This window comes from Camelus ferus, chromosome 9, assembly GCF_009834535.1.
Source record: "Camelus ferus isolate YT-003-E chromosome 9, BCGSAC_Cfer_1.0, whole genome shotgun sequence".
Classification (NCBI taxonomy): Eukaryota; Metazoa; Chordata; class Mammalia; order Artiodactyla; family Camelidae; genus Camelus; species Camelus ferus.
Window position 1 is genome coordinate 57,429,652 of NC_045704.1, and position 22,288 is coordinate 57,451,939.

General features: G+C 40.5%; 1 protein-coding gene across 8 annotated transcripts in view; it reads right to left on the reverse strand.

The window, feature by feature from the left end:
• Positions 1-22,288, reverse strand: part of PDE4DIP (phosphodiesterase 4D interacting protein) — a 195,017-nt gene that overhangs the window by 163,576 nt on the left and 9,153 nt on the right. Inside the window, exon 1 of one of the 8 annotated variants that reach the window (XM_014564405.2) lies at positions 5,247-5,599. The exons of the other annotated variants lie outside the window; for them this stretch is intronic. Within the exon in view, the coding sequence (XP_014419891.2) occupies positions 5,247-5,266 (20 nt within the window). The 5' untranslated portion in view covers positions 5,267-5,599. Of the gene's footprint in view, positions 1-5,246; positions 5,600-22,288 lie in introns of those variants that run through there. 8 annotated transcript variants of the gene reach the window in all.

Consider the following 22,288-nt stretch of genomic DNA (forward strand, 5'->3'; position numbering starts at 1 on the left):
GGAAGAAGAAAGAGGGGGTCCAGTCTGATCCAGTATGTGGTAAATAAGCAAGCGGTGGTGATTGAGATAAATTCCTCAAGCCTAAAGCACAGGCCTATTTAAAAGCAGATCAGAGTCGCAAAGGCAGAGATTTTCATCCTCCAAATGCAGAAAATTAATTGTTAGAAGTGCTGAATGTTAAACAGGAAATCCAACATCCAGTCATGCTTCAATTATAGAATTATGAAAAGGAGCATTTTCCTAATAAAAAGTGATATATGCAAAGCAGAAGCATCATGGTAAGCAAAGATACCAGAATCAACCAGACTTTTGTGGTCCAACACTTAGTTAACCTCTAGCTTCAGCTGCCACATGTATAAAATGGGGAGAAATGCCATGTCTGGTTGTTACTATGCATTAGTAAACAGAACCCTGTGGTAAGTTACCACAAATTCAGGGAGAAATAAATGCCCCTGTTTTCTTTAGGCTGAGAGTTAATACTGAGCAGAATCAGTGCAAATAAGCTATCAATGGGTATCTTTTGACTGCATTTTAACTATGGTAAACGGGCATCTTGTCTTACTTGAAAGCTATACTTTATGTGAAAGAGGAGAAACAAAATTTTTAAATTTACAATTTTGAGACTGAATCACTATTTTTCTTAGATATTATTTCCTTTCTCCAAATGTTCACAGCCACAGCAGGCAAATACAATACTTGCATTTTATTAAATCAAATCACAGGGTAATAGAAAACAAAACAAAACAGACCAATTAATTTGCTTTCCTTTCCTAACCTTCAATCTTAAAGATAGCCCTTAAATAGTCCAAGTTCACTTTTTCTGGAGTTATTTGTTCAAGGAAGTTGTATAAGGTTCATACATGATTTGATTGACTTATACTCAGCTTTCCCATCTGCTAGAAACAAGAACATTTCCATGTAAAAGGTAAAGAGAATTAGTAATGCCTTTTTCCAGTATTTAACAGTATGGCAGGCTGAATAATGGCTCTCCAAAGAAGTCCACATTCCTACTCTCTGGAACCTGTGAATATGCCACTTTACATGGCAAAAGGGACTTTCGGATGTGATTAAGAATTCTGAGATGGGGGAGATTATCCTGGAATATCCCATTGGGCCCATTGTAATCACAAGGCTCCTTGAGAGAGATTGAGAACTACAGGAGAGTCAGAATGAGAGGAGGAGGTGAGATGAAGGAACAGAGGTTGTAGTGATGCCACTGCTGGAAAGAGGCCATGAACCAAGGGATGTGGACAGCTTCTTGAAGCTGGAAAAGGCAAGGAATGGATTCTTCCCTAGAGCCTCCAGGAGAAATACAGTCCTGCTGACCCTTTCATTTTAACCTAGAAGATCAATTTTCAGACTTCTGGCCTCCAGGGCTGCAAGATAATACATTTGTGTTGCTCTGAGCCACTGAGTTTGTGGTAATTTGTTACAACAGCAAAAGGAAACTAATACAAGCAGGGACTCTGAAACACCCACACCGCTCTAGGGAGTTGTTAGTCCAGATTCACGAATGCTAAAAATTTACAGCAGTAGAAGCTGTTTGCCTGATCAATACCAGACAATGAAGTGAGCAAAACTACCTTCATCACCAGGTTCCTTGTCATCTCCATGAGGTGACAGCTCTTACCCGATTCATGGATAACAGTTCGATTAGGGACCAAGCCAGCTTCTTGTTAAGGCCATTGTAATCATGGGAAATCTGCTATTCCAGAACCAACTATGCTCTCCCCAAATGATTTAACCAGAGTCTAGTAACAGTCAGACAACACTCCTGGGGACAAATACTCCCATTGACTTGTAGCAGGGCAGAAGATGGACAGCTGTTAATAGGGGACACTAAGTCTGAGAACCCAAATACTCAGCACCTTGTCCTTTGTGGGCAGACTTAGCAAGATAAAGGGTGTGGGGGCTCGTGTGGAGAACTCGTCACAGAGGGGAATTTCCAGAATGGCCAAGAATGGAATTTGGGAATAGAATCACAGTCTTAAGCTTAAGCATAGTCAGGATAAGTAGCTGGCTTCAGAACCAACTCAGAAACCAAGTCACCTTCAGGACTCAATTCAAGTGAAGCAACTAAGAGCACAGGCTTTGGAATTAGATCATTCCACACTATATTTCTTGCTGTGTGTGTTACCTGAGCAAATTATTTAAGCTCTTTAAAGTTCAATTTTCTTGTCTTAAAAATGAGTATAATATTTATCTCATATGGTTGTGAGGATTAAGCGACATAAACCATGCAAAGGGATTAACACACAAGCTAGTAAATGCAAGCTTATTATAAATGGTAGCCTTATATTTAATTTTTATTCTGTGAATCCTCCAAGTTGTGCATCTCCACTGTGCTCCTAGAGCAGCCAAAACACATATCTGCCTTAGCCTTTATTAGAATTATAGCCAAGAAAGTAAAACTCTCATAGGCAGAAGCCATGTCATTCATTGTTTTTGTTTTCTTGTTTGGTTTTTTAAAATTTACTTTTTAAATTTTTACTTTATTTTATTTTTGAGGGGGGAGGTAACTAGGTTTCTTCATGTTTATTTATTTATTTTTAATGGAGGTAATGGGGATGGAACCCAGGACCTCATGCATGCTAAGCATGTGCTCTACCACTGAGTCTCCCCCTCATTCATTGTTTAACTCTTAACATTCAGCACAGTGTCTTGCCTGTATTGGGCTCACATTTAAAATAAATGCTTATGAACTGACCTTAGTTTCAAGGTAGGAAGTATCTGAGACATTGGTTACGATATAAGATTATAGGATTTTTCCATCTGTAACCCATGAGGTGGTGAAATAAATTAAGTCACACAAGCATTTTTCTTTTTAAAGGAAAAGCATAGGATGGAAAAGATCAGAGTACAACACATATCAAGGTTGACTACTGTTACATTTTGTTTCAGTTACATATGGGATTGTACTTGGTTGCAATATAAATATATTTCTTAGTGAAGGTAGGGATTTTTTAAAAAGTGTGAACATCCTGAGTCTTCTATCTCACCAACATCTGACATTTTCTGTCTTCTTCGTTTCAGCCATTCCGATATGTTACAGTGGTATGGCATTGTGGTTCTAATCTGCATTTCTCTGATGACTAGTAGTATGGAGCACCTTTACAGTGTATCTCAGCCCTTCCTTCTCAGCAGATATCTTCTTTCTAAGCACTTTAGAAAATTATTTGGAAGTATCTACTAAAGCTGAACATGCATTTCCTAGTACCCTGCAATTCTACTTCTATGTATTTACCCAACAGAAATGTGTATATGTGTTTACCAAAAGGCACATCCAGGAGTATTCACAGCAATGCTATTCATAATAGTTCCAAACTAGAAATTGCCAAAATGCTTCTTAACAACAGAATGGACAAATACATTGATATAGTTAAATACAATGGAATCCTACAGAGAAGCAAGAATGAGTGAACTACACTACACACAACAATGTGGAAGAATCCTGCAACATACGAGTAAGTGAAAGAAGCCAGATACAAAAGAGTACACTGGATACTTTCACTTACATTAAGTTCAAAACCAGGCCAAACTAATCTATGGTGTTAAAAGTTACGATGATGGTTATCCTTGGGGTCACAAGAGCTTCAGGCATGCTGGTTATGTTCTCTTTCTTGATATTAGTGCTCACTATATGGGTATACTCAGTTTGTGAAATTAATTGAACTATAAACACGTGACTTGTGATTTTCTAAATTATTTCTGAATTTGTCTTAAATTGCTACATTTAAAGTCCAAAAAAGTTAATAAATAATACTTTTTTTAAAGTGTGAAAAGCACTGACAGAGAGCAAGAATCCTTGATACACTCACCCTTTCTACCATCAAGTGGTTACCTAGCCTTTGCTTGAATAATTCCTGGGTCAGGAATCTACTTACTATCCAGGCAGGTCACCTGTTAGAAAGTTTTTCCTTTACACTAAGCCATAACTTGCCTCCACACAACTTGCTCCAGTTGGTTGCTCTGTCCTCCTAAGAGATTCCAAATCAATCTAATCTGTCTACTATCCACTGCTCTTCAAATATCTGAAGGAAGCTTCCACATCTGGGCCCCCAACTCAAGTCCTGACCTCTCCAGACTAAAGAGCCTTAGGTCCTTTGGTCACCCCTCAAGTGCGGTTCTCAGTCCCCTCATGTCTCTTGATTGCACTTCTTTTATCTAGTGGTGCCCAGAACAGAGCATGGACTTCTAGGAGAGCCTAGAAGAGCAGAAAAGAGCAAAAAGTAGAATCATCACTTGTAAATCTAGATAGTGTACTTTCTTATCAACACACCCTAAGCTTAAAGTTCACATTATACAGTTCACTCCTATTGGACAATCAGCTAAAAGCCCCCAGGTCTTTTTCACAAGTACCGTTAAGCCCCACATTTACCTTCCTGTTAGGACAGTCTGCCCTCTGTTAGGACTCAGAACACTCATTTGGCCCCACTCCAATTCTCCAAAGCTAAATCTTGGAGATGGAGGAGTATCTGTTATGGAAACACCTCTGAATACAGTCTTTCCACTGCCCTCCCACTAAAAACCAAAAATGAAGTCTTTGTCTTAATACATCATCTCTTATCCTTGAATGAGCTCCATTTTAAAGTATATTGAGGGGAAGCAATGGGGGCATGGAGGAAGCACAATTCCACCCAGCATCTCCAAAATCTGACCCAAAAGCAGCTGTTGCCCCGACCTCAACAAAGCCTGAGCAATGATGGGCACCCTCCTTTCTTTCTCCTTTCCTCTCCCAAAGTCAGCTTCAACTGGAGATGACCGCTGGTAGGTTTTGTTCACTTGGTCCGATGTCTTTGTGTGACTAGTAGGGGGTGAGGTTGAGAAGGAAAACGTGGCAAGGTGAGAAGGAATCTGATATTTTTCAAGGTATCTGAAATCAAGGGTATCTCTAAAGAAAGAACTGGGGGAAATCCCTCTTATCTGCGAAACAAGAGAAGACAGAGAAACATTTCTACATAAACTTCCAGGCAGCCTCACTGAGTATTTTTAATATCAAGACTAGATGGAAGGGAGATTCGTTAAGCAAGGAAAACACCAGAAAACAGAACATGTGCAGGAGGACCAAGAAAACTGGGCTGGGAATTAGGGAGAAGGAGGCGATCAAAAAGAGAAGCTTGCAAAAGCCCCTAGTGGTGAGGGGCGACCTCTCCAAAAGGGCGCAGGGGTAGTGGTGCGGGGGAGGGACGCCGAATCCGGAACGCGAGGGGCGGGAGCGAGCTGGGGGGGAGAAGCGGCTCACCTACCTCGTCCACGTCTGCTCCATTTTCCAGGCGCTGTCCTTCCTCGCAGGGCGCTCCTCACCCGGGAGGGGAAGCAGCCTGGGAAAATGAGAAGCCTGGCCCACGAATCTCCAGCGCAAAGAGCCTTTTCCTCCCCAGCTCCCTCCTTCTGTGTCGGCGAAGAGAGAGCTCTGCTCCCTGCTTTTTTAGAAAACCGATTTGACGTGGCCAAACCTCCGGCGAACGGTGCTACAGGCACAAGGGAGGGACTGTTCTCAGGAGGAAGCTGGACGTGGAGCGGAGCGGCGCCCGGAGCCGTTTGGGGAGCTGGGGCCAGAGGCAGCCCGGCGGTGCGCGCACACACTCCCAGGCTGAGACACGACTGGCTGGCACGAGTTGCTCGGCACCAGCTGAGCTGTCAACCGCGAGGGGAGGCGGGGCTCCCCACCGCCGCTGTCTGGGGCTGAGCCGGCCCAGGTTCCCCGCTTCTGAACACACCCTCCGGTCTTCCCTGCCTGGATGATGTTGGCAGAAGAGGGCTTAGAGGACGCCGTACTGAGAAGCCCTCTGTCCCTCTCCTGTCCTGCTGAGGGGCTTTGGAAAAAAGCGATCAGTTGTCGGGAAGACTTGGAGAGGGGGTCCTCTCTTGTGCCTGCATCACCCCACCCGCAGGTAACCCCAGGGCCAGTGCTAGAGTCTAGGAAGGCTTGGGGTGCCATCCGGGCTGACTGCAGATGCACACACTATACGGTCACAGGACATGATACTGTTTTCCTGGAGACCTGCTGTGTCTGTCTCAGGCGCCCAGGAACTGTCCTCAGAAAGGGCAGCATCCTTACAAAACCTTGCAGCCTTTTTAGCTGCCTCCATCTCAGACATCCCCTGATTTTATGGTATCCTATCTCCCTGGGTTTCAATTTCCCAAACACAGAGGTACTGTGCTCTTCCACTAGCTTCAAGAGGGCAGAGGTTTCTTGAACTTCCCAGAACACTAGAAAAGCTTCAAGACAGTGGCCATCAGGACCGAGAATCTCCCCTTTATCTGTTCTAAGATCATGGAAAAGGGCTCTTTGGAGAAGGCGCTGCTTGAGACCCTGTATCATCTATTAATGTAACAAAGTTTAGACAAGTCAGACATGCTATAATTAACGTGCTTACAGCCCTGAAGCTCCTTTTTAGCTCTAAAATAAAACCTTTTTATTAAATGACATAATCACTGTTATTATTAGCATTACCACTGACCTTTTTTTAATTTGCAGAAAGCTTTACAGTGCCCACATGTGGCAAAGTTGACTTAGCTATATTTGTTCCACAGATGATAAATTTGAGACCCAAAAGGCTCAAAGTGTCTGTTAAGGTTCTGATACAGGTTGTCTTCTACATGGTGTGGTCCCAGAGACGTGTCCTCTGAAGAAAAGACCAACAAGCCTTCTCTAGAACAAACCGATTCTCTCAGGTATCCTAAGAATTTTAACTCAGGAAGGACCCTAGCATGCCTGAGTATTGGTGAGACTGTGGGGAGCCTGTATTCTTGAAAGCAAACCATCATCCTGGCTCCCCTCTCTTGGATTACTTCCCCTAATTATCAGTACAGAATAGGGGTTGGGAGGGCAAGATAACATTAAAACATTTGAGAGTTCAGAAATGTCTAAAAGGCCCCTAATCTAGAATCTCCCAACCTCAGCACAGCTTGTACCTAAGACCACACCACTCCTGAGCTTAGAATGTTTCCAGGAAATGTTTCAAGCTCCAGTTTGACCTGAGACAAGGCTCACAGGTTACCTGGGTTGGAAAGAGTCTTCAGCTGCCTCTGAAGTCAAAAATAGAAAAAAAAAAAGGAGTGGGGTAGGGAGAGTCAGATTTCCATCTTCCATACCAAAGTTGGTGCTATATTTAGTTTTGTCTCAAATCAAATTATGGGCTACTGAGTTTGGAGAGGAACTCTGTCTACAGCCAGACATGTGCTGCATTCAAGAAATTATAGCATTAACTAGATAAACAGTGGAGTCTCAGAAGTGAGACTAGAAAATATGCTCATTTATTTTTAAAATAACTTTTTTTACAAAGTTCATAACACGTTAATTGTAAAAGATTTGAAAAATATAGAAAAGTATATAGAAAGTAAATGACCCATAATACCCAGATGTAACTAGTGTTAAAAGTTTCTTTCCAGTCTTTTAAAAGTATATCATCTAACCCAAACACTGAGTCTCTCTTACACATCTAAGAGTATATTATTGAAAAAAGGAATGTCTTTTTTGCTTTTAAAATTACATTTATTGTCAAAAGAACTAACTTTTGTCTTATATTTTAAAAGAAAAATATTCACTCCTATATCCACTCCTCCAGTACAACTGTTTAAACTTCTCCATATTCCCTACAATCATCATCCATATATATTACATATCTATTTGTCTAGTTATAATTATGTACAGTTTATACATGTTTATATCCTCCTTTTTTCATTTATTGGATATTTATCCATGTTGTTAGAGAATGTTAATATTTGCTATTCTAATGATTATATATTATATCATACCAATATAACCATAGTTTATTTAATAATATTCTATTACTGCATAGTTACACTGTTTCTAATATTAGACAATAAATGATGCCTTAACGAAGTTTTCCTACCTTCATTATTTTATTCTTTTGAATTATTTCCCTGGTATAACTTCTTAAGGTATAGGAATTTTACAGTAAAAGGACCTTCTAAATTTATCATATTTTATAGCCTCAAGAGCACTAGGAGTTATCATTTTAATTTTTCCTTATTTAATAGATAAGAAATAATTTAATAGTTGTTAGATATTTTAGATCTCTCTCTATATCTACCTAGCATATAAATAATTTAACATCATCTCATTTTACTCTATATTTATCAGAATACTAACTAGAAAGTTCCTACTTCATATGCTTACTTGCAAACCATTGTCTGTAGTAGCTAGTCATGAAATCCCACTGTGTTTAGTCATTGTATTAGTCATCTTTTCGCTAAAACAATGCTGCTTAACAAAGAGCTCTCAAATCTCAGCATTGTACAACAAACATCCAGTCCCACTCAAGGACCTGTGGTTCAAGTATGGGTTGGGTGGGCATAGGTTCAAGTCTGCTCCATGTATCTCTCATTCCAGGACCCACACTGAAGAAGTGGCTACCTGGGGAATATTCTCATGGTAGAGAGTACAAGAGTGTAAGAGAGTTGGCAGAGACTTGTGATGTCTCAAAGTCTCTGCTCAGAACTGACACATTGTCCTTTCTGCTATATTCCATTCCCTAAAGTAAGTCACATGGCCAAGTCCAGAGTCATTAGCACAGAAGAGTGTACTCTGCACAGAGTGCAGAAGGGGTGAGTATTTGTGGAACAACAGTACAATCTACCAGTTACTAAATGCTATCCTTTCTGGTTTTTTGTTAAGTTTTTCTCCTTGTGAATACTTGGTAGCTTTATTCTTCTCCATTCCATTTAAAGTTAGGTATGGAGGGCAGGGAGGATATAACTCAAGTGCTAGAGCACATGCTTAGCATGCACGAGGTCCTGGGTTCAATTCCCAGTACCTCCTCCAAAAGTAAATAAATAAATAAACCTAACCCCACCCCAAATTAAATAAACAAATAAATAAAGTTAGGTGTGGCATTTGCCAATGAAATGTAACTTGCTTTGGCCATCGAAATGTGACAGCAAGTCTCCTATGGCCACTTCTAGGTAGAATGTAGAAGTGTTTAATAGCCAGCACAATGGGCAACTGTCAGTTTCTACTCTTGTACTGATCCTTGAAGAGCAATACTTATCAAGAGGACGCTTTCATCAACCTGGATCTCTTAGTGATTCTGATGATCAGAGTATTCCTGCTGGCCCAAATCGAACATGTGGAATGAGCAAGAAATGCATTTTTATTGTATTAAGTTACTGAGATTTGGGGATTATTTATTCCTGCAGCATAGTGTGGCCTATCCTGACACATTATGTTTTAACTCATTTTGAGACTGAGGCAGAGAGAAAGTCTTCTCTCATGTCATAGGTCCCATGGATCATTATGGTAGAAAGTCACACATCTTCCTCCTTGTGCATCTCTCCTGGTTTTCTGGATTAGAACACAAAGAATCTGTATAGGTGATGTTGATAAATTAAACTAGTCATGTTATTCTTCCTGAGTGCACTGCTCCTGAACTGGTCAGTTGATTATGCTTCAGGAAATGTATGAACTGATGACAAGGGACAAAAAATAGGAAGGTATTTCTGTCTTCATACTCAGCTCCAAACACTCCAAGGGGACTTTTACCTTCCATTTAGTTTTTCTATTATTTCTTTTCCCTTCCTCCTCCTCCCGGCTTGATTCTGGGAAATAGGGACTATTAAACTTGATGTGGATTACTCCATGAACTATGAGGCAATAATAAAAATAACTATGTCTAACATATTTTTTGCCAGGTTCTCTTCTAAAAGTGTTATATGTACTGACTTTTTATCTTAAGAATGGTGTAATGAGGTAGGTTCTGGGTACCTCTGCTTTGTAAATGACACATGTGAGGCTCAGGGAGGTAAAGTAGATGGTCTAAGTATACAAAGCTGAGATTAGAAACCAGTTTAGGTCTAAAATGTCATGTCACTATGTGCATTGCTTCCCTAATTTTAACCCCTAACACTCACTGAGACTTAGATAGGAGGAAAATATGTCTGCAACCTCTGTCACTTCACTGATCACTGCAGTTGACTCAGCTGACTTGGTTAATCAGTAGAAGTCTCCTTTGTCCAGCACAGCTCCATGTCCATCTCTCTAACCCTGAGTTTAAAAAGAAAGTCCTTTCCAAACAGAGAGGAATCATTCTGCAGGCAAGGACAAAGTGTCTGGGATAGATTAAAGATGGCCACAAATTCTTTCCTTCTTCTCCCATTGAAATTCACCTCCCCTTGAATTTGGGTTGACCTTAGACTTACTTGACTATAGAACACAATATAAGAGATGTTCTGGGACTGCCAGGGCTAATTCAAATGGGAGCCTTGCAGCTTCATGCAAGACTCTAGCGGGCACTTGCTTTTGAAGCCCTGAACTGCCAGATGAGAAATTCCCATGCTAGAGAAACCATGTGGAGAAGCCCTGAGACTACATGGAGAGAGGGAGGGGCCTAGCTGAGCCCACCATCTAGCAGTGCCCATCAAGGTGTCAGGCATATGAGTGAAGCAGCCTGGGACCTTCCAGATCAGTTCAGCCATTAGCTGGACATCATCAAGCAACTCCAGCTAGGGCTAGATAGAGTAAGTTTGCCCTGCTGGGTCATGCTAGAATTACTGATCCCCCAAATCATAAGAAATAATACAACATTTTTTTTGTGTTGAGCCATAAGTTTTGGAGTAGTTTCCTAAGTAGCAATAGATAACTGAACAACATCTGGTACCTGTAAGTGGTGTGTTGCTGTAACAAAAACCCCAGAGTAGTGGCAGAGTCCTTGGGACCTGGATGCAGCAGAAGCTGGGAAGAGTTCTAGGAGAGTGTGAGTGAAAGCTGGAGGGACAGTGAGGAGACTGCTGGAGAGACTGTGGAGGCTGAAAAAAAAAATGACCTGTGCCACATTCTGGCAGAAATTTAGCAAAACCATTACCCATGGGAATGTGGAAAAGAGAAAATATATCTAATAAATGGGTAGGTTCGGCAAAGGAAATTTTTAAGACAGAATTTCAGAAGTCCTAACTGGTTTCTTCTAACCACATATGATAAGGTATGGATAGAAAATTAAGGGCTAGAAAAATAAGTGAGTTTTAAAGCAGAATTTAGAGGAAATATAAAGAGTCAGGATTTGCTAGGTTCAAAAATCAAAATGCTTCTCATCTTCAGTCTCTCCAGATAGCAAAACCTTTCAAAAGATGCAGTAGTTTTAGGGTAAAAATCAAATCTAACATGTAACTATTAGACATATGGTTAAGAACTCAAGAAGATATAAGGTGGTGCCTTATATACCATTTCAGTTAAACAAAAAGGCCTGTAAGGTTCTTAAGGGTGTGCCTTTCTACTAGGCTTCTAAAAATTTTAAAGACCCATTATTCTACAGTAGCCTCTCAGGCAGCCCAAGGTAGAGAAGAGCTTGTTTCAGAATAAAATGTGGGTATGGCTTTTGTCTCAAGGAACTAATTATAAAATAGTACAAAAGATGCCCTCAGAATTTTTAAGCAAATGCCAGCATGGACTGAAAGGGATTAACACAGTATAGCATGAAAAGATACCTTTAGACCTTCAACATGCTACTGAGAGAAAGCAGACTGAGAAAGTTATCCAACTGCAAAAAAAGGACCACTTCTTATGAAAAAAATAAGAATGACTCAGAGAATGGAACCAAGAGGTCTTTAGATCAAGAGAAGCCATATTCAAGGAGCTGTACCTCATAAGCCTCATTTTCACCTGAACTTGATTTAGATGGTGAGATTCTGGACTTCTGAGCCAATACAAGTCAATGTTATGAAACTTTTGTAGGCTTTGGGAGGGAGTGAGTAATGCACGGGTGATGTTTATGGCTGAAAGGTGGAGGAATACGGTAGATTAAAGATGAAAGTTGAAATTCTTTGTTATTTCTCCCATTGAGAGATGGAGTCTAATTCTCCTTCCTTTGAATCTGGGCTGGTCTTAGTGACTTGCTTGACCCATGGAATGCACTTCTAGGTCATAAATTCTGAGGTTGAATTATAAGACTTGCAGCTTCCTCCTGGGCCTCTTGATATACTGAGCTGCCATGAAAAACATCTGACCCCCCTGCTGGAGAGATACTGAGGGAGGCCCTGAGACCACTTGTGAGATATCACCCAGCAGTCTGCATGACAGCATCAGGCATCACTCGGATTCTATGCCTTATGTGAGTGGAGTTGTTATGGGACCTCCAGAGCAGCCCTCAGCTGAATACCACTGAGTGACCCAGTGAATGCTACACGAAACAGATAAATTGCTCAGCTGAGACCTGTCCAAATTCCTGACCCACGAAATCATGAGACAATAAAATGGCCTTATGTTAACCCACTAAGTTTTGAACTACATCGTTATGCAGAAATAGACAACTGGAGCAATGCCTTAAAATGTACACAGTAATTCTGATACGTCATATCATTCATTCATTCATTCAAAAATACTTACTGAGAATCGTAAGGTGTCAGACACTATTTCATATGCTAGGGACACAGCTGTCAAAAACAAAACAAACCCCAGCAAATACCCTGTTTTCATGGAGCTTACAGTCTACTGGGATAGACAGACAATAAACAAAGAAATAACTACAATATGCCAGATTGTGGTTAAGTGCAATGAAGAGAAACCAGGCAGTGTTAGGAGAGCATTCCAGCAAGGCAACCCTCTTTTATAAGTGAGGAAAAGGGGCCTTAGAGATACTGAATGGCAGACCAGCAAGAGAAACAGGTTCCCAGGTATAATAAAACTAGAGCCTCTTGTGGTGAGAAACTGTCCAATAAAATTCATAAATTCAAATCTGTTGTCTATATTATTAGTGCAACAGAGAAAACGAATGCACAGAATTGAGGCTTGGATGGATGTGCCTGGTTACCCGGCATGCAAGTCATCTGGAGAGAAAGGTTGTAAGTATATGAACTGAAAGCTCTGCCCTTCAGTAGCTGGTGTAGGTCAGAGGCTGGGGAGATGTGTGACTCTGGGGACTATATATCGTAAGTGAAGTGACAGCTGTGCCTCAGGGCAGCAGTGATCAGGACCGGGAGCAGTTTATAAGACATTGGGAAATACTCCTTGGGATAAGCAGAAGTTCTTGTGATGGGGAAGGGGACTTTGTAAATGACTTCATTTCCTAAATGAACAGGTGGGAGTTCAGAGGTAGCTAATCCTCATGAGACTTTATTCCCACAAGCTAATAAAGCTCAGGGGCAATTTGGCTACCTTAGTTCATTCAGCTCAACATTAGTTCAACAAATGCTTACAGAGCATATGCTAGGCATTATATTACATGTTTAAAATCTAGTGTGGAAAGTGAGGTAAGCATTCGTCAAACCATAATACAAATCAGATTGTGTAAGTGCTATGATAAAGGGACAAAGGGGAACATAAAGGAGGCAGCGATCAATTAAATTTGATCGGAGAAAGTTTCCTAAAGAAGATAGCATCTGAGTAGGGTCCTGAAGGATGCTAGTAATACAAAACTTTGTATTTATTGTATGTATTCTATATATATTAGGATTGCAAAAGACAGCACTTTTATTTAAAAATTTAAATTTTCACTGGTAGAAGGAGAAATGTTCCCAATCTCCTCTGAGTGACTGCCTAGGGTCCCTTTCACCTGGACGAGCCTTAGTGTAGCTGATGTCACTGGCTAAGGGAGACTTGCGTTCAGATCTCCGCCCACACCACCACCACCATCAATTTCCAGCCTTGTGATTTTGATGAGTTACTTAAACTCTGTGCTTTAGTTCCCTTAGTTGTAAACTAAGGTTACAATAATAACTACCTAATAGGATACTTGTGAGAACAAAATGAAATAATACATGAAACGTCTTTAATTCATTGCCCAGCACATTCTAAGCATTCAATAAATCATAGCTATTCTTTTACTAATGTTTGCATACCAGGCCAGATTCCAACCCTGTATAGAAGTCGTGGATTTTAATTTCAGTTCTGCTCCAAATTGCTCTCTAAGGCTAGGCCAGTGATCCAGATTTTCCATTTCTCAGCTCTCGGATTTATCATATGAGATTGAGGCACTGAGAAGGAAGCTGAGTAAACTGGTTCCCTCACTTCCTGGGTGGTTCTAGGGAAAAAAGAGTGGATATTTCCTCCATCTTGTATTCCTCCCTTTATCTCAAAACTTCTCTCCCTATCTTGAGTAGTGTGTGTATGTGTGTGTGTGTATGTGTGTGTGTGTGTGTGTGTGTGTGTGTGTGTGTGTGTGTATTCACACTTCACTAGCTAGCCTTGTCTGTCAGCTGTAATAAAAACCTCAAGGAAGGAAATTATGACCCAGCCTTCAGACAGCTGGTGGTAATGTACTCATACAATCCCCCTCATCCTTTCAACACCCACTATTTATGTGGATCTGATGTTGGAGGAGGGGGAATCATGCAAGAAATGTGGCATGTAAACATCTAGGAAGGGGTCTAAGACAGTAAAGAAAGACTTGTGTGAATCACCTAGATGATTCTCCTTGCTTTGAACGTAGACATTGGGCCTTAAAAATGAAAGGGACTGACGTGAAGGTTAATAAGTAAATTTCTGTAACCAGAAACAATACTGGAATAAATTCAACAAATAGTTTTCAAGGCATTCATGGCAATTGCACCATCACTAAAATCTGAGTCATTTTCTAGGACAAGACAAGCAGTTCCAGTCTGAGGCCAAGAGGCATGCATCAGGCAATACAGACTTCTTAAAACAACAACAACAACAACAACATGGAAAAAATAAGTGGAAGGGGGAACTTTCTGGGTAGTGGAAATATCCTATGTGTCAACTGAGGGGTTGGGTATGCAAGTACATATATTATGTCCTAAGAACTTTGTATTTATTTCACTGAATGTAATTTTTTTATCTTTAAATAAACAAACAAAAACAGAAATGAATAAAATTTTTAAAAAACATGGAGATTATAACTAAAGGCATTGTGTGATCCTGGTTTAGAGCTCAGATTGGATTCTGAATTAGAAAACATATTGCTAAGGACAAGGCAGCCATATAGCTATGGTTCCTGCCTCTGTTTCTTATAGCCTGCCATCTACTAGCTTGTCTTCTGATCGATCACGGTGGATTTCTCTGGATTAAAAATTCTGGCAGACACTAAGAATCTCTAGTGTTCTGTCACCTTTATAGATTGGACTGTATATGTATGTATATATGTTATCTTTCAAATATATGTATATATACATTTTCATATATGTGTGTGTATATTTATCTACAACATAAATCAGTTTTTAAAACTTTCAATTTTTACAAAAATTAAAAAAATTTAAACATATGGAAACGTTGCAAAAATAGTACAACGAAGTCCTATAAATCCTTCACTTGATTCATGGATCATTAACATTTTGCCACATTTGTTTTCCCTCACCCCCTCCCACACCCATTTACTGATGAACCATATGAAGGATGCAGACCCTTCACCTCTAAATATTTCAATGTGGATACAACATTGTAAAATGACTATAACTCAATAAAAAGATGTTAATATATTAAAAAAAATAGATATTTCAGTGTGAAATAGTAAGGTATGTTCATTTATAAGAATAATTAAAATTATTAAATTTTATACAAGAATATACCACCTTTCCCAGGTCAGCTTTTTCACTATTAAACAGGATCTGATTGACATATTTGTATTGAATTCATTAACATCAAGAGCTCTGCCTGATAGCTTTTTGGCTCAAATCTGCACAACCAAGAGGACGCATCAAAATAACCACTCCCAGGACAAAGGTGAAATACACAACAAAAACAAATTCCCTCTTCTACGCTTACAACTACTTTAAGTCAATTTCTTGGCAATTTAAAGCAGCTATCTGTCCTTTCTTCCAGTTGGCAAGAGTTCAGAAATGTTGAGATATAGCCTCAGAAAGCCTCACACAATCAAGAAAAAATTTTAATGAGAAAAATCCCGCATTCGTATACACACTTTTATTTAATTTTCATCTTAGCATATAAGAAGATAAAATACTGAGCTGTGGAGTTCAGTATCAAACATCTGGCAGTCCTAGACACAAAATGAGCCTACCTCAACAGTCCTTTATCCTTGCAAAGTTCGGGTATAGTGGCTGTCAGAGTTAATCCCATCCTAGACTGTATCATTTCAGTAAAAGAACACATCCAACATTAACCACCATGATTCCTTTCAATTGAAATAATCTTAAATTAGACAAAAGGGTTTCTCATTTCTAGGCTAGATCTGTGGTGTACCTATAGGTATAGAAGTACTTGCTGACTCTAAATCAAAGGTTATGATATAAAGGAAAGAATGATTGCATCCTCTGTTTATCGGCTCCGGTAAATTCTCAGGGGATAGAGGGAGGGAAAAATCAAGGCCAGAAGGTCCCTGATGCTGATGGACTGATTCAACTGGTTGAAGCTTTTGATTCAACTGTGAAGGTGTTCAGGGCTGGACCTAATGGGAGGGGAGGGAGGGACTCACCTGTGGTGCAAATTTTAAAAGATGTCAAAAGCTCAGTAATCAAGACAGATGATACTTTAATGCAATATTTTTTTTAAAAATTAGTGGAAAAAAATCCATGATGAACAAAATGTCAACATTTTAAATAAAGACAGGATCTGCCCCTGCATTTGCATGATCCTGGGAGTGAGTGCCTTCCTTGCTTCACTCTGGTCGGTATCCTGGTTGTCTACCCTGGATGGGGTGACAAGAGCCAAACCAGTACTCTCTAGTGCTGTGTCCTGCTGACCTTGTTGGCAGCAGCTTTCTGTGCATTAGGAACTGCTAGACCTCAGGTGGTACCTTTAAGACACCACAGGGCAAAAACGACTATCTCAGCCTAGGCCAGCTCTTCCAACCTCCTTCCCAAATAGTTTCAAGGTTCAAGGGGAAGTTTCTGGGTTTTATGAGGCATCAAGGAGATGGCAGAACAAGTGATAAGGGGAGATGGAAGAGGGGAAAAAAGAACTCTTTACCTTGAGTTGCTGCTGCTAATGTGATTAGAAAGAATGTTTAAGAGCCTCTCCTTTTAAGAAAACCCTGAGCCCCAACTCTCAGTTTGAGGTACTTGGCCACCCAACTCAAAAACCAAATCTGCCTCACCTGTAGTCTTTCCGTCACATAGAACACAGTTGGCTCTGGAAATCAAAGAAGCCAGGCCACCTCCTCCATACAGGCAGCAGTGCACTCCAGCTGCTTAGGAAATTTCACCACACTGGAGCCTCTCTCTCCTTTGGCAAGAGCTGCCCATCCACGAGTGCCAAACCTGATCTTGTGACAGTGCAAGCCACTGACAGGTGCCCCCTGCTGGCAGAACCTATCTTACAGAATCAGCCTCACCATTGGGCCATTAGCTGGGACATAAAAACTCCAGTAATCACAGTCACCAATATACCCCCTGGCCCTTACAGTGGACCTTCTTCACATTTGTGTTACCTGCCAGGCCCTCTGTAGGCACCAGGCATTTGCACATTCCTTCAGAGGGCCCACCTGGTTCCTAGAGGTGGAGCACAGAGGACTTCCTTCTGCCCTTCTACATACATCTGCCTCACAAGGCCAGCCTGCCTTGCTGGTTTTGGTTCCCTTGTGCAATATTTTTTTTATAAACCTACCCTTTGGGCAGGACACTGGAGTCACAGCTCTGAATTTCAGCCTGGAGAGCTGAACCATTTGCCAGGCTCCTCATGGTCCCTTCACCTGGGGCCAGACACTGCTGCTTCCAGTTTTTTTTCGTGGAAGTCAGGACCCTGGCTTTTTAGCTCAATTTCCAACAGCTTTATTTTTAGGGACTGGGCCTTGCTTGTGGTGCTCCCTGACATCCAACTTCTGCCTGTGGGGCTAGGACAGACCGAATGGGGAACTGGCCTGAGAGGATGGGGTGAAGGGAAGGGAAGTCCTGAGGGCCAGCGGAGACAGGAGGGAGGCAAGATACATGAAAGTCTTTTAAGGTCCCACTGAAGCAAGGAAAAGAGAAAAAAGCTTCAGCTGCTGAAGAGCTGAAGTTGAAGATGGAGAAAAACTAGCCCGTCAAACTAGAAGAGTGAAAAGAGAGGATAAAATTTAGAAATGCACCAAAATTTGGCATCGCCAGTGAGCCTAAATCTGCTATTTGGCTTTGGCTTCGGCAAACCCAACAATTGAATGCTGACTTCATATTGTTTCTCACATCCCTGAACTTGTGCTCCTGTGGGTTACCGTAATATCTCAACAGCATAACATGTCAGTAATTCAAATAAAGTATGCCATTTAGGTTTTTGTTAATATCTGAATATTCACTCTCAAATACACGTAAGTATTCTAGATAATAATATGGAGTGCAAATCTCCTTGTGTGATTTACATGTTCAACTTCTATTAATCCTTTAAATAATTTAAATTTTAATTATTACTTTAAGAGTGAAATGATGTAACAACAACAAATAATATAATTTATATTAGAAACACACTCCAATTTGGTGGCAAGCACTGTTGCACTGTAGTGCATATGAGAGACAAAGGATACACCAACTAGGATCTTTCTTGAGTAAATGTTACTAACGAGTATGACTTAGGGACCATCACTGTAAACCACATGTACAAGGTGGTCTCCCAATAGGTCATCTAAGGCAGAGCTTCCCAACCAGTGCACCTTTTTTTTTTTTTTTTTTTTTGCTGCAAATGAGTTACATTGTCCAGAAATTGATCTCGTCAACCCTTAAGGCATCCAGGAAGACAGCCAGAGCCAGTCATTGACAGAAATATCTTCTAGGGATGCTTGGAGAGCTGACTGGGCAAGCAGAGTCTGAGGTTGTTATTTTTCTGAGGATGCAGTTGGAAATCTTGAACATGACATACATAGCTTGGCATAGTCTTTGGCCTCAGCTCTGGTTATACTCCTCCCTGCTTTTTGTACTTGACCTGTACTAGCCTCACTGCAGAAGGAAAGAAGGGAAGGAATAAATCCTGTTGTTCCTCTGATTCCCAGGAGTTCAGGTAATGGATGCAGACTGTAGGAGGAAGTCTCTAAGAGGTCCCCCAGTGATCCTTGGTAATCACAGTCTTAGTATTGGAAAGAGATTTATTATAAGAGATTGGCTCATGTGATCATGGAGGCTGCTGCCTGGAAGCTGGAAACCCAAGAAATTCGATGATGTGGTTTTGAGATCCTGAGGGCCCATGGTATAACTCCCAGTCTGAGGTCCAAAGACTGATATCTTAGCTCAGCAGTCAGGCAGAGAGAGAGCAAATTCTGCCTTCCTCCATCTTTTTGTTCTATTTAGGTTCTCAGTGGATTGCATGGTGCCCACCCACATTGTGGAGGGCAATTAGTTATAGTCAGTCTACTGATTTCAAATACTAATTTCATCTGGAAATAGCCTCACAGGCTCAGCCAGAAATAATGTTTAGCCAAATGTCTAGGCACCCTGTTATCCAGTCAAGTTGACACATAAAATTAACCATCATAGCCCCTAAATTTTGGGGTAATTAGCTGTGTAGCAATAGATAACTGATACATAGACTCCTGAACCTTCCCTCAATCCAAGTTCGTGCTGTAGAGTTAGGGACCTAGCCCTCCATTCACAAAAAAGCTACTATTCTTTTTACAGTAAAGAAGGACAAAGATTTCAGAGAACTTATTTAAGGCTGCACAACTGGAAACTAGATTTTTTGGTGAAAATGAAGGGAATGATAAGAGTAGTTTTGTAAGACCATTCTGTAGAATATACTGCGCCTAGCATTCTCTCTTTAGAATGTGCCTTTAATTACTACCAAGAACATTCTTTTTTTCTTTTAGGAGATATGTGAAATTCATGAAAACCCTTCTTGTTGAGATTACGATAAAGCTGTACATTTTAGTTGCAATATTAGTTGTGGAGACTCCAAAGTCAAGATTTATACAGCAATGAGGCACAATTTAGAGACTGGAATATTGTGGAGACAAAAAGGATGCTAAAATATGGTATTGTTTCTGTTTGTACACTGAGGTCACTTGTTCATGTTAACATTTCTTTTATTGATTCCACTTTCTCTGAGCAAGTGTTGTATGGTCAAATGTAAGCGCGCATGAGCACACACACAGCGGACAAAAGCCCCCCATTATGGGAACGCACGTGCCTGTTGTTCTGGGCAGTGAGCCCAGTTTGCTTTAAGTCTTTGTTATGTGAACAGTGTCCCAGATTCTCTTTTGAAATGTGCAATTCACCCAATTTTATTAACCTGAATATGGAGCTTTTTTGACAGGTTCTCAGTCATGTCTAGGTACACTTCCTTTTGTTTTAAACAGGTCATTTATTTCTCTGCGTTGACCTTCAGGCGTTTTGCCATGTGAACTGAAAGCAAACCCTCTCAAGGTCAGATTTTTAATAATGCAGTTTATTATTTTCAAATAGATGACATTTCACACTTGTTATGCTAATTTTGAGACCAGACCATTTTTTGACAAAGCTCTATCAAAGGCTTTTTGTTTTTTTGTTGTTGTTTTAAGGCAAAGCAAATCTAGGGTCATTGAAAGGAAAAAAATTTTAAAGCATATGAGATAGACAAAAATTATTAATGCACATGAAACAAAAATTTAGCACCTGCCACTTAAGCACCACTTCTACCACTTCATAACTGTGTGATCTTGCCAAATTATTTATTTACTCTTTCTATAAAAGCAGGTGTAATGATAGCATCTTTCCCACAGAATTGTAGTGAGGATTAAATGAGATTATGCTTATACATTGCTTAAGATATGGCCTGGCGTGTAGCAAGTACTCAATAAATATTATTAATAATGCAAATTATACATGTAATAATGATCACAATGATAATGCTGCTGCCATGGACGTCAGGGATCCAAAATCTAAATCACAGAATTCTGTTTGGAACGCCTGTGAGATCTAGTACAAATCCCTATACTTATGAGGCTGCTCTGGCACGTAAGACAGAGAACAAGGAGCTTGAAGAGCCGTTGGAGTGGCCTGAGGCAAATGTCCCCTTGCCTGCTACGTTCCCTCCATGAACACTACCACCATCTGGTCAAAATATGCAACACTCTGTGAAGGTATTTTTTATTTTAGCCAGGGTCTCCTCCACGGGAGTCACCTCCATCTCTCTGTCCCCTCACCTAACACCCACCACCTGGGTACTGAGTGGGGATAAAACTTCAACTAGGGTTAAGCAAAAAAAAAAAAACCTCAACCAGAGGTTTCAAGTTCAGCTTAATAGAGAGACTCCAACAATGGTGTTGTCTCTTTCCTTCTCTCATTTATTTTCTGTGCTGGTTTTATTTCCAGCGTCTGCAAGGTAGCAAGTTATCTGCCCACAAGCCTGGGCCCACATCCTCCTTCAGGTTTACATCCGTTAGAAGAAAGGTTGCATCTTTCAGGAGGCTTCGGAAGAATCCTATCCTAACTTGAGTCAGTGCCCATTCCTGAACTAATTCCTGAGGCTATGGGGAAAAATTATGCTCTTTAAAAAAAAAAAGTGCACTTAAAATTTGTTCCCACTTAAAGACTTTATTTTTCAGAGTAATTTTGGATTTAATTTATTCTTTCTTAAAAGGCCTGTGTTCATCCAATACACCAGTGATCCTGTTGGCTTTACCTCCAAAACATATTTCGAATCTGTTCACTTCCTACCAGCCCCACTGCTGCCACTATGATTAAATCACCATTATCTTACATCTGGATTACTTCCTGGAATAGTCTTCAAAGCAGCCTCCCTACTTCCACTCTTGGAAACACTCTTTCACTTTTCTACTCCTAAAGTCTGTTCTACAATAGCAGAGTGATATTTCAAAACATTTTCCAGATCACATCATGCTCCTGCTTCAAACCTCTTTGGCTTTCCAATGTCCTTAGAATAAAATCAACTTCTTACTATGGCCTACAAGGTCTCATGTGACCTAGCCCAGCCTGCCCTGTCCCCCTGACCTCTTGCCATTCTCCCTTTGTTTAGCCTGGTCCAGTGCCCTGGTCTTCTTTGTGTTGCTCAAACACACCCAGCTAACTCCTACCTTAGGGGTTTTACAATTGTAGTCCTCCCATCATCTTCCTCAGTCCCTCTCTAACCAATGATTCTATTTTATTTTCTTTACAAACTTTATTATTGTCAGATATCACCTTATTTGTATATTTATTTGCTTGTTTTATGTCTGTCTCTAGTCCTACTACAGCTTCATTAAACTTAAGCTTGTGAGGGTAGAGCCTTTTTCAGATAAGCTTGTTCTTTATTCTATTCTAGCACCTAGAATTATGCCTGGCATTGCATACCTACTTTTTGAAAAGAAGAATGAACCAACTTTGGCTAAATTAAGTTTCTAAAAAGAGGCTACTGGCAGGGGAGACGAATCAAAGGAACAGTGGAAGACTCAAAAAAAAAACAAACAAACAAACAAACAAAACAGGTTCAGAAAGGGCATAAGTAGGGGAAGCAATGAGGACCCAGGTAGCAAGAAGAAGCTAA